Source organism: Cardiocondyla obscurior, linkage group LG16 (genome assembly GCF_019399895.1).
Source record: "Cardiocondyla obscurior isolate alpha-2009 linkage group LG16, Cobs3.1, whole genome shotgun sequence".
NCBI lineage: Eukaryota > Metazoa > Arthropoda > Insecta > Hymenoptera > Formicidae > Cardiocondyla > Cardiocondyla obscurior.
This window is the reverse complement of record NC_091879.1, coordinates 1,875,977-1,895,720: the sequence shown is the minus strand read 5'-3', so window position 1 is coordinate 1,895,720 and position 19,744 is coordinate 1,875,977. Positions and strand designations below refer to the sequence as shown.

The 19,744-nt window shown below is 45.9% G+C and overlaps 1 protein-coding gene across 1 annotated transcript; it reads left to right on the top strand.

Annotated features, from left to right (window-relative positions):
- Positions 1-886: 886 nt before the first annotated feature.
- Positions 887-17,841, top strand: Wg (Wnt family member 1 wingless). The gene is made up of 4 exons (XM_070667870.1): positions 887-1,151; positions 8,025-8,284; positions 16,638-16,912; positions 17,161-17,841. The coding sequence occupies exons 1-4, from the start codon at positions 1,051-1,053 to the stop codon at positions 17,713-17,715; spliced, it is 1,191 nt and encodes a 396-aa protein (XP_070523971.1). The 5' UTR covers positions 887-1,050; the 3' UTR covers positions 17,716-17,841.
- Positions 17,842-19,744: the final 1,903 nt, after the last annotated feature.

The following is a 19,744-nucleotide window of genomic DNA, read 5'->3' as shown; positions in this document are numbered from 1 at the left end:
GGCGAATAGAACAGCTCTCCCCTTCATCGCCTTATATCGTCGTATCCCAACACGAGCACGCGTGCACGCACGCCCGCGGCAGGCACGCATGCACGCGCGCGCGTCACCACCACCGCCACCGCCGCCTCCGTCACACATTACCGCTCAAAGGACCTCCTCATCGAGGAAGCAAAGAGTTGGCACGGACGCTCGACAGATGAACGGAACGGAAGGAGCAGAGCGCGGCACGCGTATACGTCACCCCTGAGAGATTAGGCGAGAAGCTTAAACGCCTGAGATCCGGTGGCGTTTCCGAATCCGAGTGCTTTACCTGACCCTAAGCAAACGGCTGGCAGCACCCAGGAGGGTTGGCAGGTATAAAAACCTTCCCGGGCCATTTTGTGCTCGGTCTCTCTCCCACCACCGATCGCTCGTTCGCACGCTCTCCAAGGGTGACACCCACCCTTCGAAAAAGGGCCTTTCGGGAGGGGTGAATTTTCGTGGCCGGTTTACGTCCCGGAGCAGTCACAGTCAGCAACAGGATCCTAAACGTCACGGTGTTTGCCGGATCTAACGGGCACTTTGACAAGCCTCGCAAGAAAACGCTCGGGCCTAGCGCTAAACGGCAGACAGGTCTTCGAATCGGCGCGGAAGTGCTCGCGGAGAGAAAGGGAAATAGAAGAAGAGACGGGACGGCTGCATCTCTTCGATAACACCGGTCAGCTCCGATACGGTTCGTCGGACGTCGACTCCAGGACTCAAACGAGGGTGACGCAGTGATCAGTGACCGTTATCGAAACACCCCGGAAGGACCGCGCTTAAATCCCAGGACGATCTTATCAAGCGATTAGCGTCGGGGTCATGCACACGACCCCGTGAGTGCCTATTCGAGAGGGATCCGAGTTCGCGGTCGACGAAAGGATCGAGAACGCGGGTATCGCGAGATGTTCGTTCAGTGATAGTTGGTGGTGCACGGTGCTAGCCCCGAGATCGGAGATAAGAAGCGACGAGAGCGGGATTTGCGCGACATTCCGGGACCACGAGCGACAGGCGAGACACGCACGCCGAAAGATGAGGCTCTGGACGTTTCTGATCGTGCTCTCGGTGACGGTGCACGCGTCGCAGGAGGAGATCGCCAGGAACAAGAATCGCGGCAGGGGATCCACGTGGTGGTGAGTATCAGGGAGCGAGTTTGGAATTTTACTTTACTACTACCTCCGGCGTACAGTCGAATTCCTACCTCGTCCACGTCCACGTCGTCTTTCTCTCTTTCCCTCCGCGAACGCACGCTTGTAAATACGCCGCGTCGTAAAATATTTTATCGCCGACATTAGCGCGCGAACCTTTTTGAAATAAATTATGGTTGCACCGAGCGGTTAATAGACCTGTTGACAAAGTCATCGAATGGACTTGACTAATCGAAGGAACTCCGAGATGGAGGAAAAAAGAAAAAAAAAAAAAAAAGTACACATCAGCCTTGCATGTTTTCTACTGTAGAGATTTTCGTAATTTTTTGTTGTTTGATGCATGAATAATGAAGTTGAAATTGCTCTGATGACATCTTGAAATAACTGTTAACGAAGAAATTAAGATCTACCTAATATTCATGTCTCTTTTTTTTTTCTTCAATAGAAAGTCTCGTCTTTTCAAATCACATTAGTTACTCTTTTTTCTTTCCTTTTTCTTATAGTTAATAATAGCATTTAATGGTGAATGAATAACTTGCTTAATTTTGATTGAAATGCGTGCAAATTGCACGTGCAAAAAAGCAACTTTTGATATTTTCGATAAATAACAAGAGATCGTTTTCCTGCGGCTCAATTAATGACATTCTTAAAAAAAAAAGAAAAAAAAAAATAAAAACTCTTTCTTGGATATAAACGATGACACCACAGCTAACGATTCAAGCGTTAATTAAGATCATTATTGCAATCGCTGAATCATCGGGAATAAAAATCGCATGGAATCAATTCCACCTGCCCTTGATCTTCGACCAGTTTCAGCCGGCGTGAAAATTAAAAACTTTATCGCCTATCTGGTCGCTTTCGCTTTTGTCGACTAATTAATTAACTTTTTATTAAACAATTAATTTATTAAAAGGAAACGCTTGCATCAATTTAGCCATTAAATGCATAAGGAAATAAAGATACTCTTTTTTTTTTCTTTTTTTTTAGTTTAGATAAATAAAAATCATACACTTTGAAATTAAAATATCTCATTTTACTTTGCATCTTTATTTTCTTCTGTACGTGTTTAGCGTAACACATTTCCCAGGAACTCGCTAAACGGCAGGCCTGCACCGTGCAAGGAACACATATTGCGAAGAGACGTTCTCTCGGTGACCAATAACGCTTCTCGCGCTCGTAGCTTCTTCCAATTAAAATGCAATCCCGCGCTTCAATTGCATTGACCTTCGTGCATTAATTATTACGCCGTGCGCTCGTGCGCGCACGCATTAACACCTGTCTGCTCCGGCATTTATCGTGCTAATCGCGGGAGCAACGTTGTTTGCGTCTCTCGTCCACCATGTCGTTATTAATTCATTAATCATGACTTTAACTTTGCGTTTCGATTCGCGGTTTCTTGCATGCACGATATGCCTTAGATAATGACTAACTTCATTAGTCCGGCCATAAATAACGCGCGCGATCGAGCCGCTCGCGTTCGCGCAACTACATCGCGGGGTAACTGCCGCGAATATCCACCTATAACGCAAATCGCTGGCGATATATCACGTCGTAGGCTCGTTCGGTTTTCGCGCGAGGGCTTGCGCGGCGATTCGCCGGTGATTGTTATCGCCGCTAAATTAATCAGAGCGACGCGGCCGCGCATTGTTCCGCGCGGCACTCGAGTCGGCGCGAATTGTGACGTTGTTATGGCATCGTTTGCCAGCAATTAAGGAAATGCGAACGTGCCCGCTCTCTTTCGTCTACGGCCGCATATCGCGTGTAACCTCTCGCGTTTCGATCAACGTCCTTGTACGATTAATTTCAATTGGAAGTTATTAAAGCGAGCCAAGTCATTCGGAGCGTCATTATTAGAAAATGTTGGAACGACGGGGAGCAAAAAAGAAAAAAAAAAAAAAAAAGGAAAAAGGAAAAAAGCGTCTTTAATAAGCGGAACTCAAAAGTTTCCCGTTTCTGTTCGGGATACGACACGTTGAAAACCATCGATTGTCAGGTACAACGCGACGTTCGGTAAGACGGACTAAGGAGTCGAACCAGCGTACGTCATCGTGCGTCGTGGGTGGCCGCATCTGGTGCTAATGGTGACGATTAATTGTAGACGCGGGCAATAATTACACCTCACATAAAGCGACATAAAGCGCTCTCGCGCGCACGGCGACTTTTCGGATTTTTAAAGCGCGAGCGCGGCAGAGATTATTACTTTTACCGTCGTTAATTAAGTCTCACGTGCTTTTTCCTCGTTACCGCGAAGGCGCGCCCGAGCTTCGCGTGTCCGCGGGATTTTTATCGAATGCCATCACGTATACCGCCAGACGCGTTCGTTTCGTCACGCCGCGGGAACAGATTGTACAAATAATTATCGATAACAAGCTCCACGGTATTATCGTGGACCACGAACTTTCCCTTTTTAGAGTATCCTTAAATGGGAGCTTTAAATTACAAGGCTTTAAAATAAAATTCCTTAAACAGAGATTCTTTACGAAACGATCCAAGCGCACCTCTGCGCCACGCTGCTGGCACAAAGCGCTCTTGTCGGTGAAAAGAACACGTTACGGTGCCCTACAAATAAAACGCCGAACAGGATGTTACAAGCTACGTCCGCGACTATTAATCATTCACGTTTCGCGTTTTAAATTCGCATCTTGCCGCACGATCGCAGGCCTAATGATCGCTACAATATTATATCTATCGCTTTCATCGCGAACCGGTAGTCTCAAGTGTGGTCGATTTATTGACGCGAGCGGTTCAGGGACGAGGGATCAAGAGCGAGGCGTGCGCGGACCGCGACAGCCGTGGCTTTCCGGCGACGTGAAAGACGAGAAGTCGGTCGGCCGAATGAAAAAGACATCGCCGGGCCCCGCGATCGGTAACCGCGACGTCTCCACCGTTCGTGATTCATGATATCGCGGCCTGATTCACGGCGCTCTGTCGTTCTGGATATGGACGGGGCTCGCGTCAGAGATGACATACGCCGGGATCGCTCCGACGCGGAGCTGGAAAGAAACGCTGACACACGCGGGGAAAGGCGTGTCACTTGTTAGACCCGGGACCAGAGCAAAAACGCCGCGAGTCTAGGACACGTTGATTTCTGCCGGTCAAGCACTAACGAAACAATTATCTGTCGCTATAAATTTCCCTTGCGATAATTAAAGGCACCTGCGCGTCGAAACGTCAGATGAGCTTCGCACACTTTTATCTCTCGATTCAATGAGCTTATCGCGCGAGGATAGATCCACTATTATTTTCATAATCAATATCTTTTTTATTTCTATGATTAAAAAAAAAAAAAAAGAGAAAAAAAGAATGGACAAACACAAAAGTACGCGAGTCATTTAAAACGTACGCGATACGCTGCGGACGCTCCGCGATAACGGCGCGAATTTAATATACTCTTTTGTCACTACGGGCGCGTGACGTCGAGGGAGGAGAGGGATCGTTATTGCCCTTCGCCCTTCCCCGCCCGCGGCCCCTCTCGTCCCGGAGCGATAAATTATTTTCGTCTCGGCCGTCGTCTGGCGGTAGAAAGTGTACGAAGGTGGAGGAGATGGAGGAGAGTCGTCCCTGAAGCTTTTCAAGCCCGACGTAAATTACAAGCAATAGATATATCCTAACCGGTCCGCGGCGCGGCTTATTTATGGACACCGCTTATTGAATGCACCGTATATGCGAGCGCATCGTATTTCGCCGCCGACGATCCTGAGCGCGGAACGCATTACGTCGCGTCGGCCCGTGCGAGAGCTCGCGGATACGCCGCGTGACGAATCGAAGGGCCCGCTATGTGGGTTCCGCGTGCATTCCGGATGTGCCGCGGTGGTGCCCCGCCAAGATCACGTCGCGCCATTGAATCCTATGTTTATTACACCCTATTTTATTCGCGCAATACGCTCGATAAGACGTACGATCTTGTCCCATCCGGGGACACCGTTCCGCCGTTCAAGCGCCTGGGGTTCACGCTTCCTGAAACGAGAAAGATTCTCGCGCACCGCGACACCGTCGTTTTTTACGTCTCGTTCCCTAAAGTGACGCGGGAAAATGATCGGGGGCATTGCGTTTTCTCGATTTTCCTTTCTCGCGTTTATTAGCTCGCATCTCCAATAATTTTTTAATATTAATTATGTTCATAATTATTATTTATGATTTCAACGGATATTATAATAATCGAAATTTTTCTTTAATTTTAACTGGAAAAAGTAAGCTTCTCCGACAGAGCATCGCACCTATTTCCAACTCTATATCGCGGTACTAGCGTCTTCTTTTATCGAGCCACGTGTTTGCCACCTCGCGCGTCTCGAACGTCAGTTTGTTTAGCCCACTCGTGGGTGTCAATGAGAGAAGAGATCTCGGTGGCGGATGGGTAACAGTTATTTCACCGGTGGCCGCCACGAAGGCCCGGTTTCTGTCAGGCCCGCAATTTCCGGCCCGGCGACCACGGGGCGTCGACGGAGCCGCGGCGACAGTGATTACCTGTTTATTATGCCATACGACGAATGATCCGATCCTAGAACGCGCCAGCTATTTCAAATAAAGGTCGCGCGAAGCGTCTACCGCCTGGTCTCGCTTCTCGAAGAACAATAAATACCCGACGGCGTCTTGACGCTTCCTCGCGCCGTCAAGCTGGACACGTTTACGATTCTGTTTAAATTGGAGTTGATCCCGCGAGAGGTGCTTATGACACTCGTGTCGCGTCAATATTTTATTACGCCACGTTCGCGCCGTCTTTTAAATATCGCCGATCGTATATTTTTGTTTCGGGCACCCTGTCGGCGCGCCGACAGCCATCCCGATAAGAATGCGGATACGATTGTAAAACTAATGTCGTGCGAGCCGCGTATGTGTATAAAGTCACTCTCGATTGCGAACTTCAATGCGGCCACGGTGATTATTTCGTGGTTCGAGCCCCGGGCTATTCGTTTCTTACCGCCCGGTTGATCAGTATGCATTTTGCGCGGGTCCAGCGTTTCTTTGAGGGACCCTCACGTCCCTCTTCCCACGAAGGGCGCACCGTGAACGCATTTAAACGTTTTTCTGCGCGATGCTCGATCGATCGAGACGCGAATTCTTTCACAGGCTGGACTCGCGCGGCAGCTTGATTTATATACATACAGGGTGTATCGAAAAGCGAGCTCTCTCCGTACCGCGACGGGCAAACGTACCGGTTGAAAATCGTACGCGTGCGTTATCTATTAATTTATCCGCCGCAAATAATTGACGCTGCACGATTTCGGAACGCCTTACAAATCGAATGCATTGAAAATCGGCAGATTCCCAGGTAATCCCGTAGACACCGATACACCCTGTACGTGCATTATATACACACGGCGAGCTACCGTTGATCGAAACTGCTGAACCAGTTTCGTCTTTCGTGCTAATCCACCTTCACCGCTCCTCTCTTTCGCACTGCCCGTTCTTTCTCTCCTAAAAGCGCACTTTTTTGCGACCGAAATTGGCGTTTCGCGGTGACGACTGTTGTTTAATTCGCACGCTTAAACGCTCATAAGTTACACATCGTTTCAAGCGTTTCGCGAGCGATTCTTAACAAATGCGATCATTTAATCTCGCGCTGAAAGAAATATAATATCAATATTTAAAAGCGTCCATCCTTATTCCGATATAAAACAGTAAATTAAAAAAAAAAATATATATATATATATAAAATCCAAATCCGCCGTCTTTGAAAAAGCAAATTAAAGACAGAGTATCGTGTGCTCAAAATTTTTCAACGAAATAAAGCGCACCTCGCTTTACAAACTAAAAATTGAATTCCTCTCAACATTAAGAATGATAAATAAGTAAGCGCGGCGATCGGAGGAGCTGTGCGAAGTCTTTAAATACACAGTCGTATTTCGAAATTAAGCAATAATTGAAGAAAATTTAATACACGTCGACATATAAAACGTACGAGATACGCAGTGTCCGCAAATAACCGCTGAATATCGGAATTAAAGCTGTTTAGTAAAAGTTGAAAGTGGCCCTCCCTCTTTCCGGATCGATCGCACCTGTCGCACCTGTGCGCCGGGTAGGACAAACGCAATCGCGGCGAATGACGGTGCGCATTATCGTTCGCGGAATTGCCGCGTAATTAAAATTTATTCGCGCGATATGGCTCGATACCTAGTGCGTTACATTACGATGGCCATGTAATACGCGACACGTACGATAACGACGCGCACGGCGCTCGCCAAAACGAACACACAGGGGGCTCATTAAGGGAATTTATCGGCGATCGCGTTGCATTAAGCTCTCCGCGCGGCGGAGCTTGCTTTAAGCGCGGCCGAACGCGGCTGCATATAAATTGATAATTTCACGAAAGCGCACATACGATGTACGCTTTAACGCTCGTGTCGAGGATATACGATCGGGATTACGCTTCTCCTCTCTCCCCCCGGACGAAGGGAGCGCCGCGCCATCGCCGGAGTAATTTTACTCAAAGGCTCTTCATTAACGCGAATCCCCGTTTGAAAACACGTCCTTAACGCTCCGCGTCTGGCAGGAAGCCCTCGACGTAAGCCGAATCGATTTCCTTCTTTTAGCTCCGAGGAATTGTCCGAAATGAACGGTAGACCTCCGCGAACGGCCCAGCATCTCGGGGACCGTTTTCCGCGGATACCTTTGTAATAAATTACGAGGGACGACTCTTGACGACAAATCCTTCCCACATTTTTTAATTTTTTTTTCCTCGACCCGTTCGTTATCCCCGTAATTTTTTTTTTTTTTTTTTTTAGAGCGCAAACGTTCTTTCATAATTTTGCTTCTATTATTTTTATTCATTGTTGTAAATAAATACCTTACGAGTTTCATTTTATGTTAAACACGACGAAGTATGAAAAATAATGCGTCATTTTTTTTGTTTTTTTTTAGGGGTATTGCAAAAGCGGGCGAACCCAATAATTTTTTACCGATGTCAGCAGGTTCCATACACATGGAACCGGTCTACGCGACTCTGAGAAGAAAGCAGAGGAGGCTCGCTAGAGAAAATCCAGGAGTGCTGATGGCGGTGTCGAGGGGCGCGAACCAAGCTATCGCCGAATGCCAGCATCAATTTCGTAACCGGCGGTGGAATTGCTCGACGAAAAATTTTTTTAGAGGGAAAAATCTCTTCGGCAAGATTGTCGACAAAGGTAAGCCGATCGAATACAACGTAGCATACGCAGGAAAAAATTAATCATACGAAAGTATTCTACAATAATTTGTCGATCACGTTGCCTGATGCATTTGCATTCAACGAGGCAAATAATTAATTCTATTAACCACTCTCGTGATAAAAAACGCGTGTAATTCATCAGAATAAATATTAAAAAAAAAAAAAAAAAGCGAAAGAAATCACGTGCCGGCTCTCCTCGCTCCCACGCGGAAATTAAAGTCGCAATAAAATGATAGATAAACTACTTAAAAATGCATTTATTCCGCGTTTCGAAAGGCGATCCGTTGTACCGTGATATCTAGTGATAGGGATTCACTGGAAACAAGTTTCAGCGAAAGAAATAAGGAACGAAAGAGAGAGAGAGAGAGAGAGAAGTCCAATCACTTAAAGCCATTAAGATCACAAGTGACAAATCTGTCGATTTGCTTAAGCCAACACAGGCTCAAGATGACTCGTAACACTCGGTAGATTAAGTAATAAGGCCGTCATCGTAATGCGTCATCGCCGAACGAACAGCTTCGAGATAAACCGTGGATTTTTCGACGAATATTAGGACCGATTTAAAAACATCACCTATTTTTAAAAAATTGTCGTGCTAGACTGAAACAAATTCATTGTCGCTGCTGTTTCCGCGATACCGATTAGTTCTAGCTAACAAATTTCCCGCACGAAGTGTTAAAACACATCGTAATAAATAATTGTATTCGCTGGGAATATAAATGAGTTCTATTTAAAGGCCGTGATCGGACACCCGCGGTGCTTTCGACAAGGCGCATTAACACCTCGTTCGAATACGAACGATCGCATAGATCGAGTGCATAGAGCGCGAAGGCTTCAAGTCGTCGTGGGGTTAGAAGGACGAGGGTACGACGGTGCCGCGATTGAGGAGAGAAGAGACGACAGGAACAGAGGGGAGGGGAGGGAGGGGGGGCTTTAGGAGGCGTGCCCTTCGTCCGAGGGCTCCGGGCACGTGCCCTCACCGACCAGATGTATGTTTTGCAACCTGATAATGGACCTTCTCGTACCAGTTTTGGCTCCCCTGCGGCTCTTTTAGATCTCGTCGAGGCGATTGTAAGCCGAGCTTTTTCGCTCGAGCCGCTACCACCCCATTATGTCGAATGTCCCCATATGGCCACTTAGTAAAACTAAAAGAAGTACACGGCGTAAAGAGAGAGAGGAGCAGAGGGAAAAAAAAGGGGTAGAGAGCGAGAGAGCAGCGCGTTATTTTCACGAGCCTGTAACACGCCCGCCTCGACGCCCAGGACACGTTTCGTTGTAACATTGCAACACGAGATGCGAAAAAGAGATCGTACCGTCGCGATGGGGTGACACGCATTGGCGGTTAATACGAGATGTTCCCTCTAGCTCGCCTGCGACTAACACCGGTGTCTATAGTCGCAGATAGACTCGTATCTTCCGTATACAACACTTGGCCCCCTATTATTCATTCACCCTCCGATTGTAATTCGCTAGCTGTTACTACGCACATTTGTTGCGTATCGACAAACCGAAAAATGATTAACTGTGTTCGATTCGAAGTTACATCGGAATTACTTTTATAGACGACATCGCAAATTTGTACTCTCTTTCTTTCTTTTTTTTTTTTTTTTTTCTTAGCATTTCTTTCTGACGGGTTATTACCGCGCGTCGTGAAATTTATGAAGTCCACATTTTATGAAACCATTCGTAAAAGAGCTGATATGATATTCAGCGTACTTAATTCAACGTATTAATGCGCTCCTTTGCATACGCGTCAAAGGTATTATTCGAAGAGTTATACACTTCTCGCGTGTTATTACTGTACTTTGCTGCCGTTAAGGGATAAAGACGCGGCGCGGCGGTTATTAAAAATTCCGTAAATTGAACGGGCGTCACGGTAACATGCGGCATTTATATGACACCTGTAAACGAAAAAGTGAGAGCGCCATGTGGCATCCATAACGCTTGACGTGTTAATCAAGCCGCGAGAAAGCCACTCACGGATAATAACGCCGGTGGGGACGGGAATCCATTTTTACATTCGCTTCGCACTTCTATGATACATTGTTCTGTCAGAGCGGGATAGAAAATGATTACGTATGAATCGTGAGATACAAAAGCGCGTCACGCGGTTTTAAAGATCGATCGTAATGTTCCTCCTGTCAGGATTAAATGGCCATTGTGAGAAATATTAATTTGATGCACACGAATAACCTGTCGTAGCTGCGTTCGCCGGTGTTGCGTATATTCGCGCGAATTAAAGAAGATAATTTTTGAAAATAACTTTCTTTTATTTCTTTTTTTAATCATTTTTTAATCTTTCTTTAATCATATATACGATTTCTTTTTTACAAAAAAAATTTTTTTGCAACTTAAACGTGATAACTTTTAGTAATAGATCGCTACTATATTTCGGTTCATACCTTTTTTTTTTCCGTAACAATCTGCAGGATCGTTTGCAGCTTCCACGAGACGGCCCTCGACCTTTCACCTTTCCTCTTCATCGCCCTGTGTGAGCGCGGACCAGTTTCCTCCGCTCTTCTCACCGCCGCTCTCGCTTCTCGTATCTTCTTTGTCCTCGATCCTCTCGAGATGTGATCTTCGCCGTGCTGGCGTAAGGGAAACACCAGATCGCTATCAACTACCGGTAATGCGTCCTCGTACTTGTTGCATTCGAGAATAAGGAGATCAAAGCGCGGGGACTCCGGAAAGAATTCTGCAGTCGAACATCGGCTTAAACGGCCGTTTCCGGATTACCGTCGTATTTAAGCCGTCACGTTGGAAACGCAAACCGCGAAAGTAATAATGGCGACGTGTAGATCTCCGAGCCGGATAACACCAGTCTATTGGCGTCGCGTTAATATCGTTGGGTCCGTTGCGTGCGAGGCTGCAAATATGCATATATATTGCTACAAAAAAACGGAAAGTCACGCAGAAATCCATGCTTCACTCTGAGCCACTTGTTGCCAGGGACAAAAAAAAAAAAAAAAATTCATATACATTTCGAGCCACTAATTAAGAAATTCAAGTACTAAGTTAGAGAACATACGGTACTCTATATGGACGTTAATCCTCTCTCGCGTGAATATATTATTAAGTACAGAACGAGTTGTCAATCCGCGAGTGGAATTTCTAATAAACACGCGAGCGAGACATGGTCTTAATGTATTCACGTGTCAGAGTGTGGAAACGCGCACAATTAGCGATTCGATAAAAATCGCGGCGTCGATTAATATGTATACGATGCGAGAGACTTTTGTCGACAGGTAATACGAGACAGCTGAATATACGGCATTTAAATTTAAATAATACGTAATCGTCGCGTGTGGCGAGAGAGCGGGCGGTATTAATTCCTTCACCTTCTCTTCGTTCCCCTCCGAGCCCGGCGAGTCGCGAAGAGGATTTTTCGGAGGGCTCCGACTCGATACTTTTGGCTGCGTTTGTACTCGATATTATAGCTGGTAGTGAGTGCGTTCGCGGCCTGTAATCATTTCGCCGCCAAGAGCCACCTACCGCATTGGTACCCTTGCCTTCCCGCCGTTCACCATCTCGGTTCTTCTCCCGGGTACTCCTCTGCTCCTTTCTCTCGTGGCTTTCTCTCGTACCACCGTTTGCCTCCACTTCGGCACACACCGTGGTCCGCAAAAGCAAGCGACGCAGCCTAATTGCTCGGTAAACTGCAAAGACTGCCGCATCGGGCGCATAACACTGTCTCCTCTTCTCTCAGATTATTTTTGACGATCACAAGCGAAATCATTCGAGTCGCAGAAAAAAAAAGGAGAAAAAAAAGGAAAAAAAAAAAAGGAGGACAGAGCCGCGCCGTTCCGGCGATTCGTCCGCCGTATGAGAGTTAATTCGAGCCTCGGCGAATATAAAAATAAAGCCGTGGTGAAATAATTTCGAAATAATACGAGATGATAAAAATTTTCTACGTGATCGGCGGAACGACAAATATAAGAGCGATTTCAATCCCGATCGGCGGAGATAACATGCAAATAATCATCTTTCACCCCGGCCATGCTTTATCAATAAAGCCACCAATCAGCGAAAGAAGTTCGCGATTAGTCACGGGCCTGTACCCTATCCCACGAAATGACGTTGCAGCTCCGCGGCGGTTTGCATTTCGCCTTCGTGATTCTATTATAGCACGCGTTCCAACAGAAGGCAAATTGTAAGGCACGAGAAAAAGAAGAGCCACAAAGGACTTGACACGATACGGAGCGGAAATCCGTAGCAAATTTCATTTTTGCCAACTGATTACTTTATTCCGGAGATTGCACAATGAACAATCCTAAAGTCAGAGTCGTTCGTCTTTTTTTTTTCTTTCTTTTTCTTTTTTTTTTTTTGGCAACGGATTAATGAGGTCGCTCAGCGCTTAATTGCGCAAGTATTTTTAATCTTCGGTTAATATTGACGAACGTCCGTAATCTTATCGCCATCGCGAATCCAGGCGGCGCGAGATCGCGACGCGTCTCGAATATTTTCGCCGCGATATCGACGTTAATCAGCCCGTTCGCGGGATAAATTCAATCAATATCTGTCCCGGTGCGCGTAGCGGTGCAGGACGCGTCTTATACGGCGACATCAGGCGCTTTTTGCCACGGCCATAAATCGCGGCCTATGATGGGCTACATGTGTCGACGGCACGCCACGGTTTCTTGCGAAAACGTGAGCCGCGAGCCAATGGGCCTCGCGTGATTTTTACATCTTGTTTGCTTCCACGGGGGCCCCGCTCTCGTTCCCGCGGGTTTATATGGCGCGCCGTGTTATTCCGCGGTCTTCGAGTTCCTCGGGACTGTTCTTCGCTTTCCTTCGCCTTTCTTATTTTCGAGCCACGCCGAGTTGTTGTCGCGAATCATTCATACGGCCGCCGGAGATACTTGGCCGGCGCGTATCGGGGGACATAGTTCGCGATTATTTTTAGAGATGAAATACAATTTCTAAAATAAAGCTCTCTCGGACGCGCGATGACAATTTTGTTACGTTTCGAAGACATACTGCATTAGCAAGTTTTTTTTCTTTTTTTTTTCTTGTTAATTTATATATACGGCAACGTTTTGAAATAAACAACTTAATTTTCTCTGCGTCGTTTTTATAGCCAGTCTCTTAAACATGCATTTTTCTTTACATTGACATCTCGAATCGCTGAAACGGCAATCCCTGTCTCAGCGCAAGTAATAAATTCATCTTTCCGTTCATTATAACGTTCATAATGAATCATTGTAAGCGGTTTTACGCGCAGCCTATCGCTTGACATCGCGGGCCATCATCTCGTGTCTAATGACTGTATTACGGCACATCTACATAAATCATCACGTCGCCGATATCGTCGTCGGGGAGAGGGAGGGGGAGGGGGAGGAAGAGGGACCACCGTCGCCAGTACGTCGTTTTAGATTCCACGCGTAGGTGGGTTACATCATAACTCGTTCTGTCTCCTGACAGGTACTCGGACCGCGACAGTAGCAATAATTCCTAACGATTTTATCTCCGTGGAATTTCAGCCGAGACGCAAATGTCTCTCGTAAAGATGCGCGACGATGCCGCTTAGGACAATCTCGAAAAACGACGGCGGTCGTCGAGGCACCGCGGCTTACTTCATCGAGACTTGACATCGGGAAGGCCAAGCCGTACGTCCCCGCTCCGTTAATTCAACGCCTCGCAATAAGACTCGCGCCTTGTCATTTACATCTTTTATAAATAACTCATTTACGAAAAGACTTTTCGAAGGTGGTACACCAATTTCTGGGGCCGCATTCCAGGTCCTCCCCCATTGTCCCTAATACCGCAAGGTCATCATCGGGTTACGAACCAAGACGCGCCGGCCGAGGAACTTCCCATCGGTGTGCGCGCGCGTGTTTACCCTGCAGGCACACTCTAGCTGCGCCTCCAACTTGCTCATACTATTTGAACGAGTCGATAAAACCGCCGTCGAACTATTTATCGTACGCGGAACAAGCTAAAACGGCGTACTCACGTCGTCGCGGGGCAAACAATCGCGGCACCGGGATTATCGAAAGTCGCGTTTCTTGTTTCATCGGCCGAACATTCCTCGCGCCGGATCTCTTCGTCGGATTCTTTTTCTCGTTCATTTTTATTTTTTATTCTTTTTCTTATTTTATTTGATTTTTTCTTTTTCTATTTTATTTATTCTTTTCTACCATTACCTCTTCTTTTTGTTACAATCTCGCACACGTGCCGATAACGGCATTATTTCCGCACCGCGAGGATATAAGAGCGCGACTTCGCTTATCGCAGAGCGATTGTTTGCAAATCATAAAACACGTAAAAACCAAGAAAAATCGAACGAATCGGTTTCCACGAATTATGAAATCCATGACGAAGCAATGAGTTCATCGAGGGCATTCGCCGCGAGCAATTAACCGTGTTCCTATCGCGCGGAAGACGCGTATAAACAAGTATTACGCAGCGTATTACAACTCTTCGTAACAATAAAAAGAAGAAAGTAGAGAACCCAGTGATTAATCTATTTTTGCTACCCAAGAGATTTTTACTTTCTCTTCTTTTCTCGTCTGTTTCTCATTTAATACGGATATATATTAAAATACAAATCAATGTGAATTTATTCTCCTCGAGGGCAAGAAAAACATGTAAAAAAAAAAAACAAAAAAATAACTGCAGAGAAAGAAATATCGCGTTTCGTGCATCTCCAGTGGCAGCAAGAAATTCTTTAAACCGAATAGTTTCGCCTGAGCAAAATCGCCAAAAATTTAGCGATTGTTATGTTATAGCACGTAGCAATATTTCTTTCTGTCTGCTCAACAAGCTGACGATTCAACCCCCTCAGACTTCATGCCTATCCCTGTTAAACGAATTTGTGACACTTTCATGCTTTCGTTGTTAGTCTTCGAATTGAAGGTGCCTCGTCTAGAAGGCAATGCAATTACGAACGGTGTAATCCGTTCAGTCATGGTAGTCTGACATTCTGATAAATAATATCTGGAACCGATCGAATTTCGGGTAAGAGAGGAAACGGTGCGAGAATTCACCGTGACAATGGGTCGTGTAACGGCATAAATCTTTCTGCTTTTCTTCGGCGTTTTCATCTCACTCGCTTCCGCCAACGTTAAGATTAAGGAAAAATCGTAGCCCCATTTCTTTTCTTCTTCCCTTTCTTCCCGGATTTTGTCTCGACCTCGTTCTATCTATTCTCAACGCTCACTACTGGTTTAAAAAAAAAGAAAGAAGAAAAAAAAGGGAGCTTAAGATGTCACTATGTCGTAACGTAACGTAATGTAAAAGACTCGTAACGAATTTAGAATTTCGGGCCGAGAACGGTTCGTTGTGGATGATCCGTTTATCATCGCACTCGCCCTAGTCCGCGGTTGAATAGTTTAACATTTTATTCTTGTTCAATTTTTCGGATTCTATCGTTTCGATACGCACGCGCGTTTAATCGACCGAAGTAAGTTTCCCATTAATGTTTAATCAATCCGAAGAGTTGAGCTCGTCATTAATTCGTTAACATATTAAATAGTTACAAGTTAAAAAAAAAAATTTTTTTAACTAATACAATCTTATATCTAAACTAAAATCTATGTATACTTTCCTCTTCTTTTAAGCGCGTTACTACATTTTTATTTTAATTATATTTAAAAAAAAAGTATTTAAAGATACAGGAAATTAATTTAAATATTTAAGTTGAGATTTAATTTTAAAATGTAAAGCACCGTGTAATATATTTTCACTAATGGGACAATGTAACACTGTCTCTTGATGGTGCGAGCTCGCAATTTATGAAATTGTTTCGTCTGCTCTTTTCTCGCGCGATATCTTCACCGACACAAAAGGAGCCGGCACGCACCTGCACCTTATGCAGATAAGGTCGAGGTGCTTCAGGTCAGTTCAGGGTTAAGGTCACGTACCGTCTTTCGCCTCTCGCTCTTTCTTTCCCCTCCTTCATCTCTTTTCCCGTCGTTCTTCTTGTCGTTCTCTCTTACGAGCACTCCTGTTCTCCCTCGCTTCCACCTGCGAGGAGTTCTCGCGCAGGTAGTCTCTCGCGGAGGATTGAGATGTTGCTTGACGTCACCATTCACCTCCTACGCGACCAGCACCGTGAAAGTTTTGTCAACACTCTCGGCGAGCACAAAAATAGTAATATCCATACAGACGGAAATTAATATTCTCTCAAAAGTCTATCGTATGTCCGTTTAAAAATATCACGTTGTAAAATAAAACGAAAGTCTTCAAAGTATAATATTTAAAGCGCTATATGCTTAAAGAATTATATGCGTACGTGCTACAGTACTTGACTTGAGTAGAACGACACTTCGGTCTACGTTGAACGGGGAGTTTTTCCCGCACGCGTAAAGTTTCCGATGATCTTCTTGCAGGTTGCCGAGAGACCGCTTTCATCTACGCCATCACGAGCGCGGCGGTGACCCACAGCATTGCGAGGGCATGCAGCGAGGGAAGCATTCAGTCGTGCTCTTGCGATTACACCCACCAATCGCGCGTATCGTCCGCCGTACGAGATTGGGAATGGGGTGGCTGCTCGGACAACATTGGATACGGCTTCAAGTTCTCCCGCGATTTCGTCGACACCGGCGAGCGTGGCCGGAATCTCCGCGAAAAGATGAATCTGCACAATAACGAAGCCGGCAGAGCGGTAAGCGCTCTTTTAATTTCTTTTTTTTTTCTTTTTCTCTTAATTATTTTAATATTATTATATCTTTTTTATTTTTTAATTATTTAATATTACTATATTTTTAATTATTTAATATTATTATATAATAATATAATAAAAATTAATAATTTAAATTATCTTATACGAAGAGAAAAATATGAAAGCGTTCGCGAATATTATTAATTTAATTTGCGAGAAGAATTACAGAACTTGGCCTTACTCGTTTACAGCACGTGACTTCGGAGATGCGTCAGGAATGTAAGTGCCACGGTATGTCCGGCTCGTGCACGGTGAAGACCTGCTGGATGCGGCTGCCGAACTTCCGCGTGGTCGGCGACAACCTGAAGGATCGCTTTGACGGGGCTTCCCGGGTAATGGTCAGTAATTCGGAACGCGCGCGCGTTAATAACGCCATCACCAGCAACTCGGCGAGCAACTCCGTGCACCAGCACCGCGACGGCCTCGGACGCCGGCATCGGTACAACTTCCAGCTAAAGCCGTTCAATCCGGAGCACAAGCCGCCCGGGCAGAAAGATCTCGTCTACGTGGAACCGTCGCCGCCGTTCTGCGAAAAGAATCCGAGGCTCGGCATTTTGGGCACTCACGGCCGGCAGTGCAACGACACGAGCATCGGCGTCGACGGGTGCGACCTGATGTGCTGCGGTAGAGGCCACAAGACTCAGGAGGTGACGGTGATCGAGAGGTGCTCCTGCACCTTCCACTGGTGCTGCGAGGTCAAGTGCCAGCTCTGCAGGACGAAAAAGACGATACACACGTGCCTGTGAAGAGAGAGTTCGATCGCAAGATATTCCGGAATCTTGATTAATTTCCGAGGCGACCCTCGATTTTCGGAGGCAGAGTTAAAACGAACTCAAGTTCGAGCTTGCTTTGCTTCCGAGATTAATCCTGGGTGTAACGGTACGTCGAGACACTCGATGGACGAGACCAATCCTTTTCTTTCTTCTTTTTTTTTTTTTCTTTTTTTTTTATTAAACTCAGAGGACTCTGGTCGTCTCTTTCGTGAACAATCGGCGACTTGCTTCTGCGAGAGACTGCCGCGAGTTTCGCCGGACGGGCTCGAAGCTGTCGTGGAGTCCCCGCGTGATCCCGCGGTATCTCCTCGTCTCCAGTATTACGCGATACGAACGGAATCACACATATTTATTACGTCGCGTCGCGCGCGTATTAAAGACTGAGTTGGTGAGAAGCGTTCGTGCGATCGTAGATTTTTAAGGCTTTAACATTAGAAACGAGTGCGGGACGCGCGAAAGCGGCGTAAAACACCGGTGTAAATGCCCACCGTCGCACCGGGCACGCTTGATCGCTGTTCACCGACGAGGATCGGACCGAACCCCCCTTCCCCCCTGCCCCACAATAAAGGCTCCGACGTCTCAGCTGCGACGATGTCATGTACTAGAGGAAAATAATTTAAGGCTGCCGCTGCGGGGCATTTCTCATCCGATCGGAGACGCGAAATGTATCTCGGCGGAAGGAAATATCGTCTCTCCCCACTGGTAACATTTCGAGCTCGATTCCTCGCGTCTCTGCGTGCATTAATCAAAATGGGATTAGTGCTCGCCTTCTTCGCTAGAGGATTATTACTCGCGATAGATAAGCCGATGTTATAAGGAAGCCTTCAATTATTTTATTCTCCTCCGTGCGAGGCCTTCGGTTAAAAGTGACGTTTATTGACGACAAACGCGAGCGTCGCGGTCTCGCGAAAGGATTATTTATTTAAACGGTGCCTCCCTTTTTTTTTTCGCACCCTAGGCACTCGCTCCCCCGGGGAAAACGGACAATCTCGTATACAGATCGCATACTTGTATATAAATAAATTATAGCGATGTATTTTGCAGTAATACGAGCCAGTCGGTGGTCAATATATATATATATCTTCGTAAGAAACTATTGTAAATACAGGTAGATTTTTATACGCGCGACGAAGACACGGCCTCCACCGTCGGGAGTGGTAAATTATTTTTATATCTTTTACATATATCTTTCTTCTCTTTTTCTAATCCCCTTTCATTGCGTACCGGGATATCGAGAATCCCGCGGGTTTAAAAATATCCTTTACAAATGCTAAATAGAATTACTCTTCGAATGCGAAAAAAAAAGAAAAAAAAATCCCAGTAAATAAGGTAATTCCAACGTTGTGCATACTAGATATATTAATAATGCTCGTAATTTATACAAATAAACATATAAGAAAATGAAATAAATAACGAAATTAAAGCTCTTTGTTACGTTATTTTTAAATCCCACTTTATCCTCGTTCTACATATTAACGAAGAAGACGCTATGAAATTACAATATAATTAGAATTTTATTATTTGCTTATTAAAATTAAAACAATAAATTAACGTTATCTTTTTAATGAAATAATTTATGAATTTTTTCTTTTTAAATCGCGACGTGCGTTCGAAGGAGTGACAGGTTGATTTTGCCGAGATCAAAGCTCTCGCAAAGGCTGGGTCTCCATTCGAGCGCTAGGATCTCGATAGCGGATGTCCGCGGATGAAATGTACGAGCAATCCCTCGAACTTCGGCCCCACGGTCGACGCGCCGTCCCGTGTCGCAGGACTATTCAATATTTTCCCATTACACGATGCGCGCCGGCGTCGACGTACTCCCCGCGAAATATAGCCAACTGGTTCCCCAACTGGACGACTTCATAATTCCTGCGCCGAGTGAATGTCGTGGGAGGCTCATGCCCCGAAGAGGACTGGTTCGGCTCTCCTCATCCTTCCCTTCTTCTCGCTCTCACCCCCCCTCGGTCCCGTCTCACCCTTCTCGCTCTTCCCTCCTTTTTCT

Excerpts from the sequence above, each read along its gene's own strand:
- Wg (XM_070667870.1), top strand. The coding sequence starts at position 1,051 with ATGAGGCTCTGGACGTTTCTGATCGTGCTCTCGGTGACGGTGCACGCG. Across the intron at positions 1,152-8,024 it reads GGCAGGGGATCCACGTGGTG|GGGTATTGCAAAAGCGGGCG; the intron begins GTGAGTATCAGG and ends GTTTTTTTTTAG. Across the intron at positions 16,913-17,160 it reads ATAACGAAGCCGGCAGAGCG|CACGTGACTTCGGAGATGCG; the intron begins GTAAGCGCTCTT and ends ACTCGTTTACAG.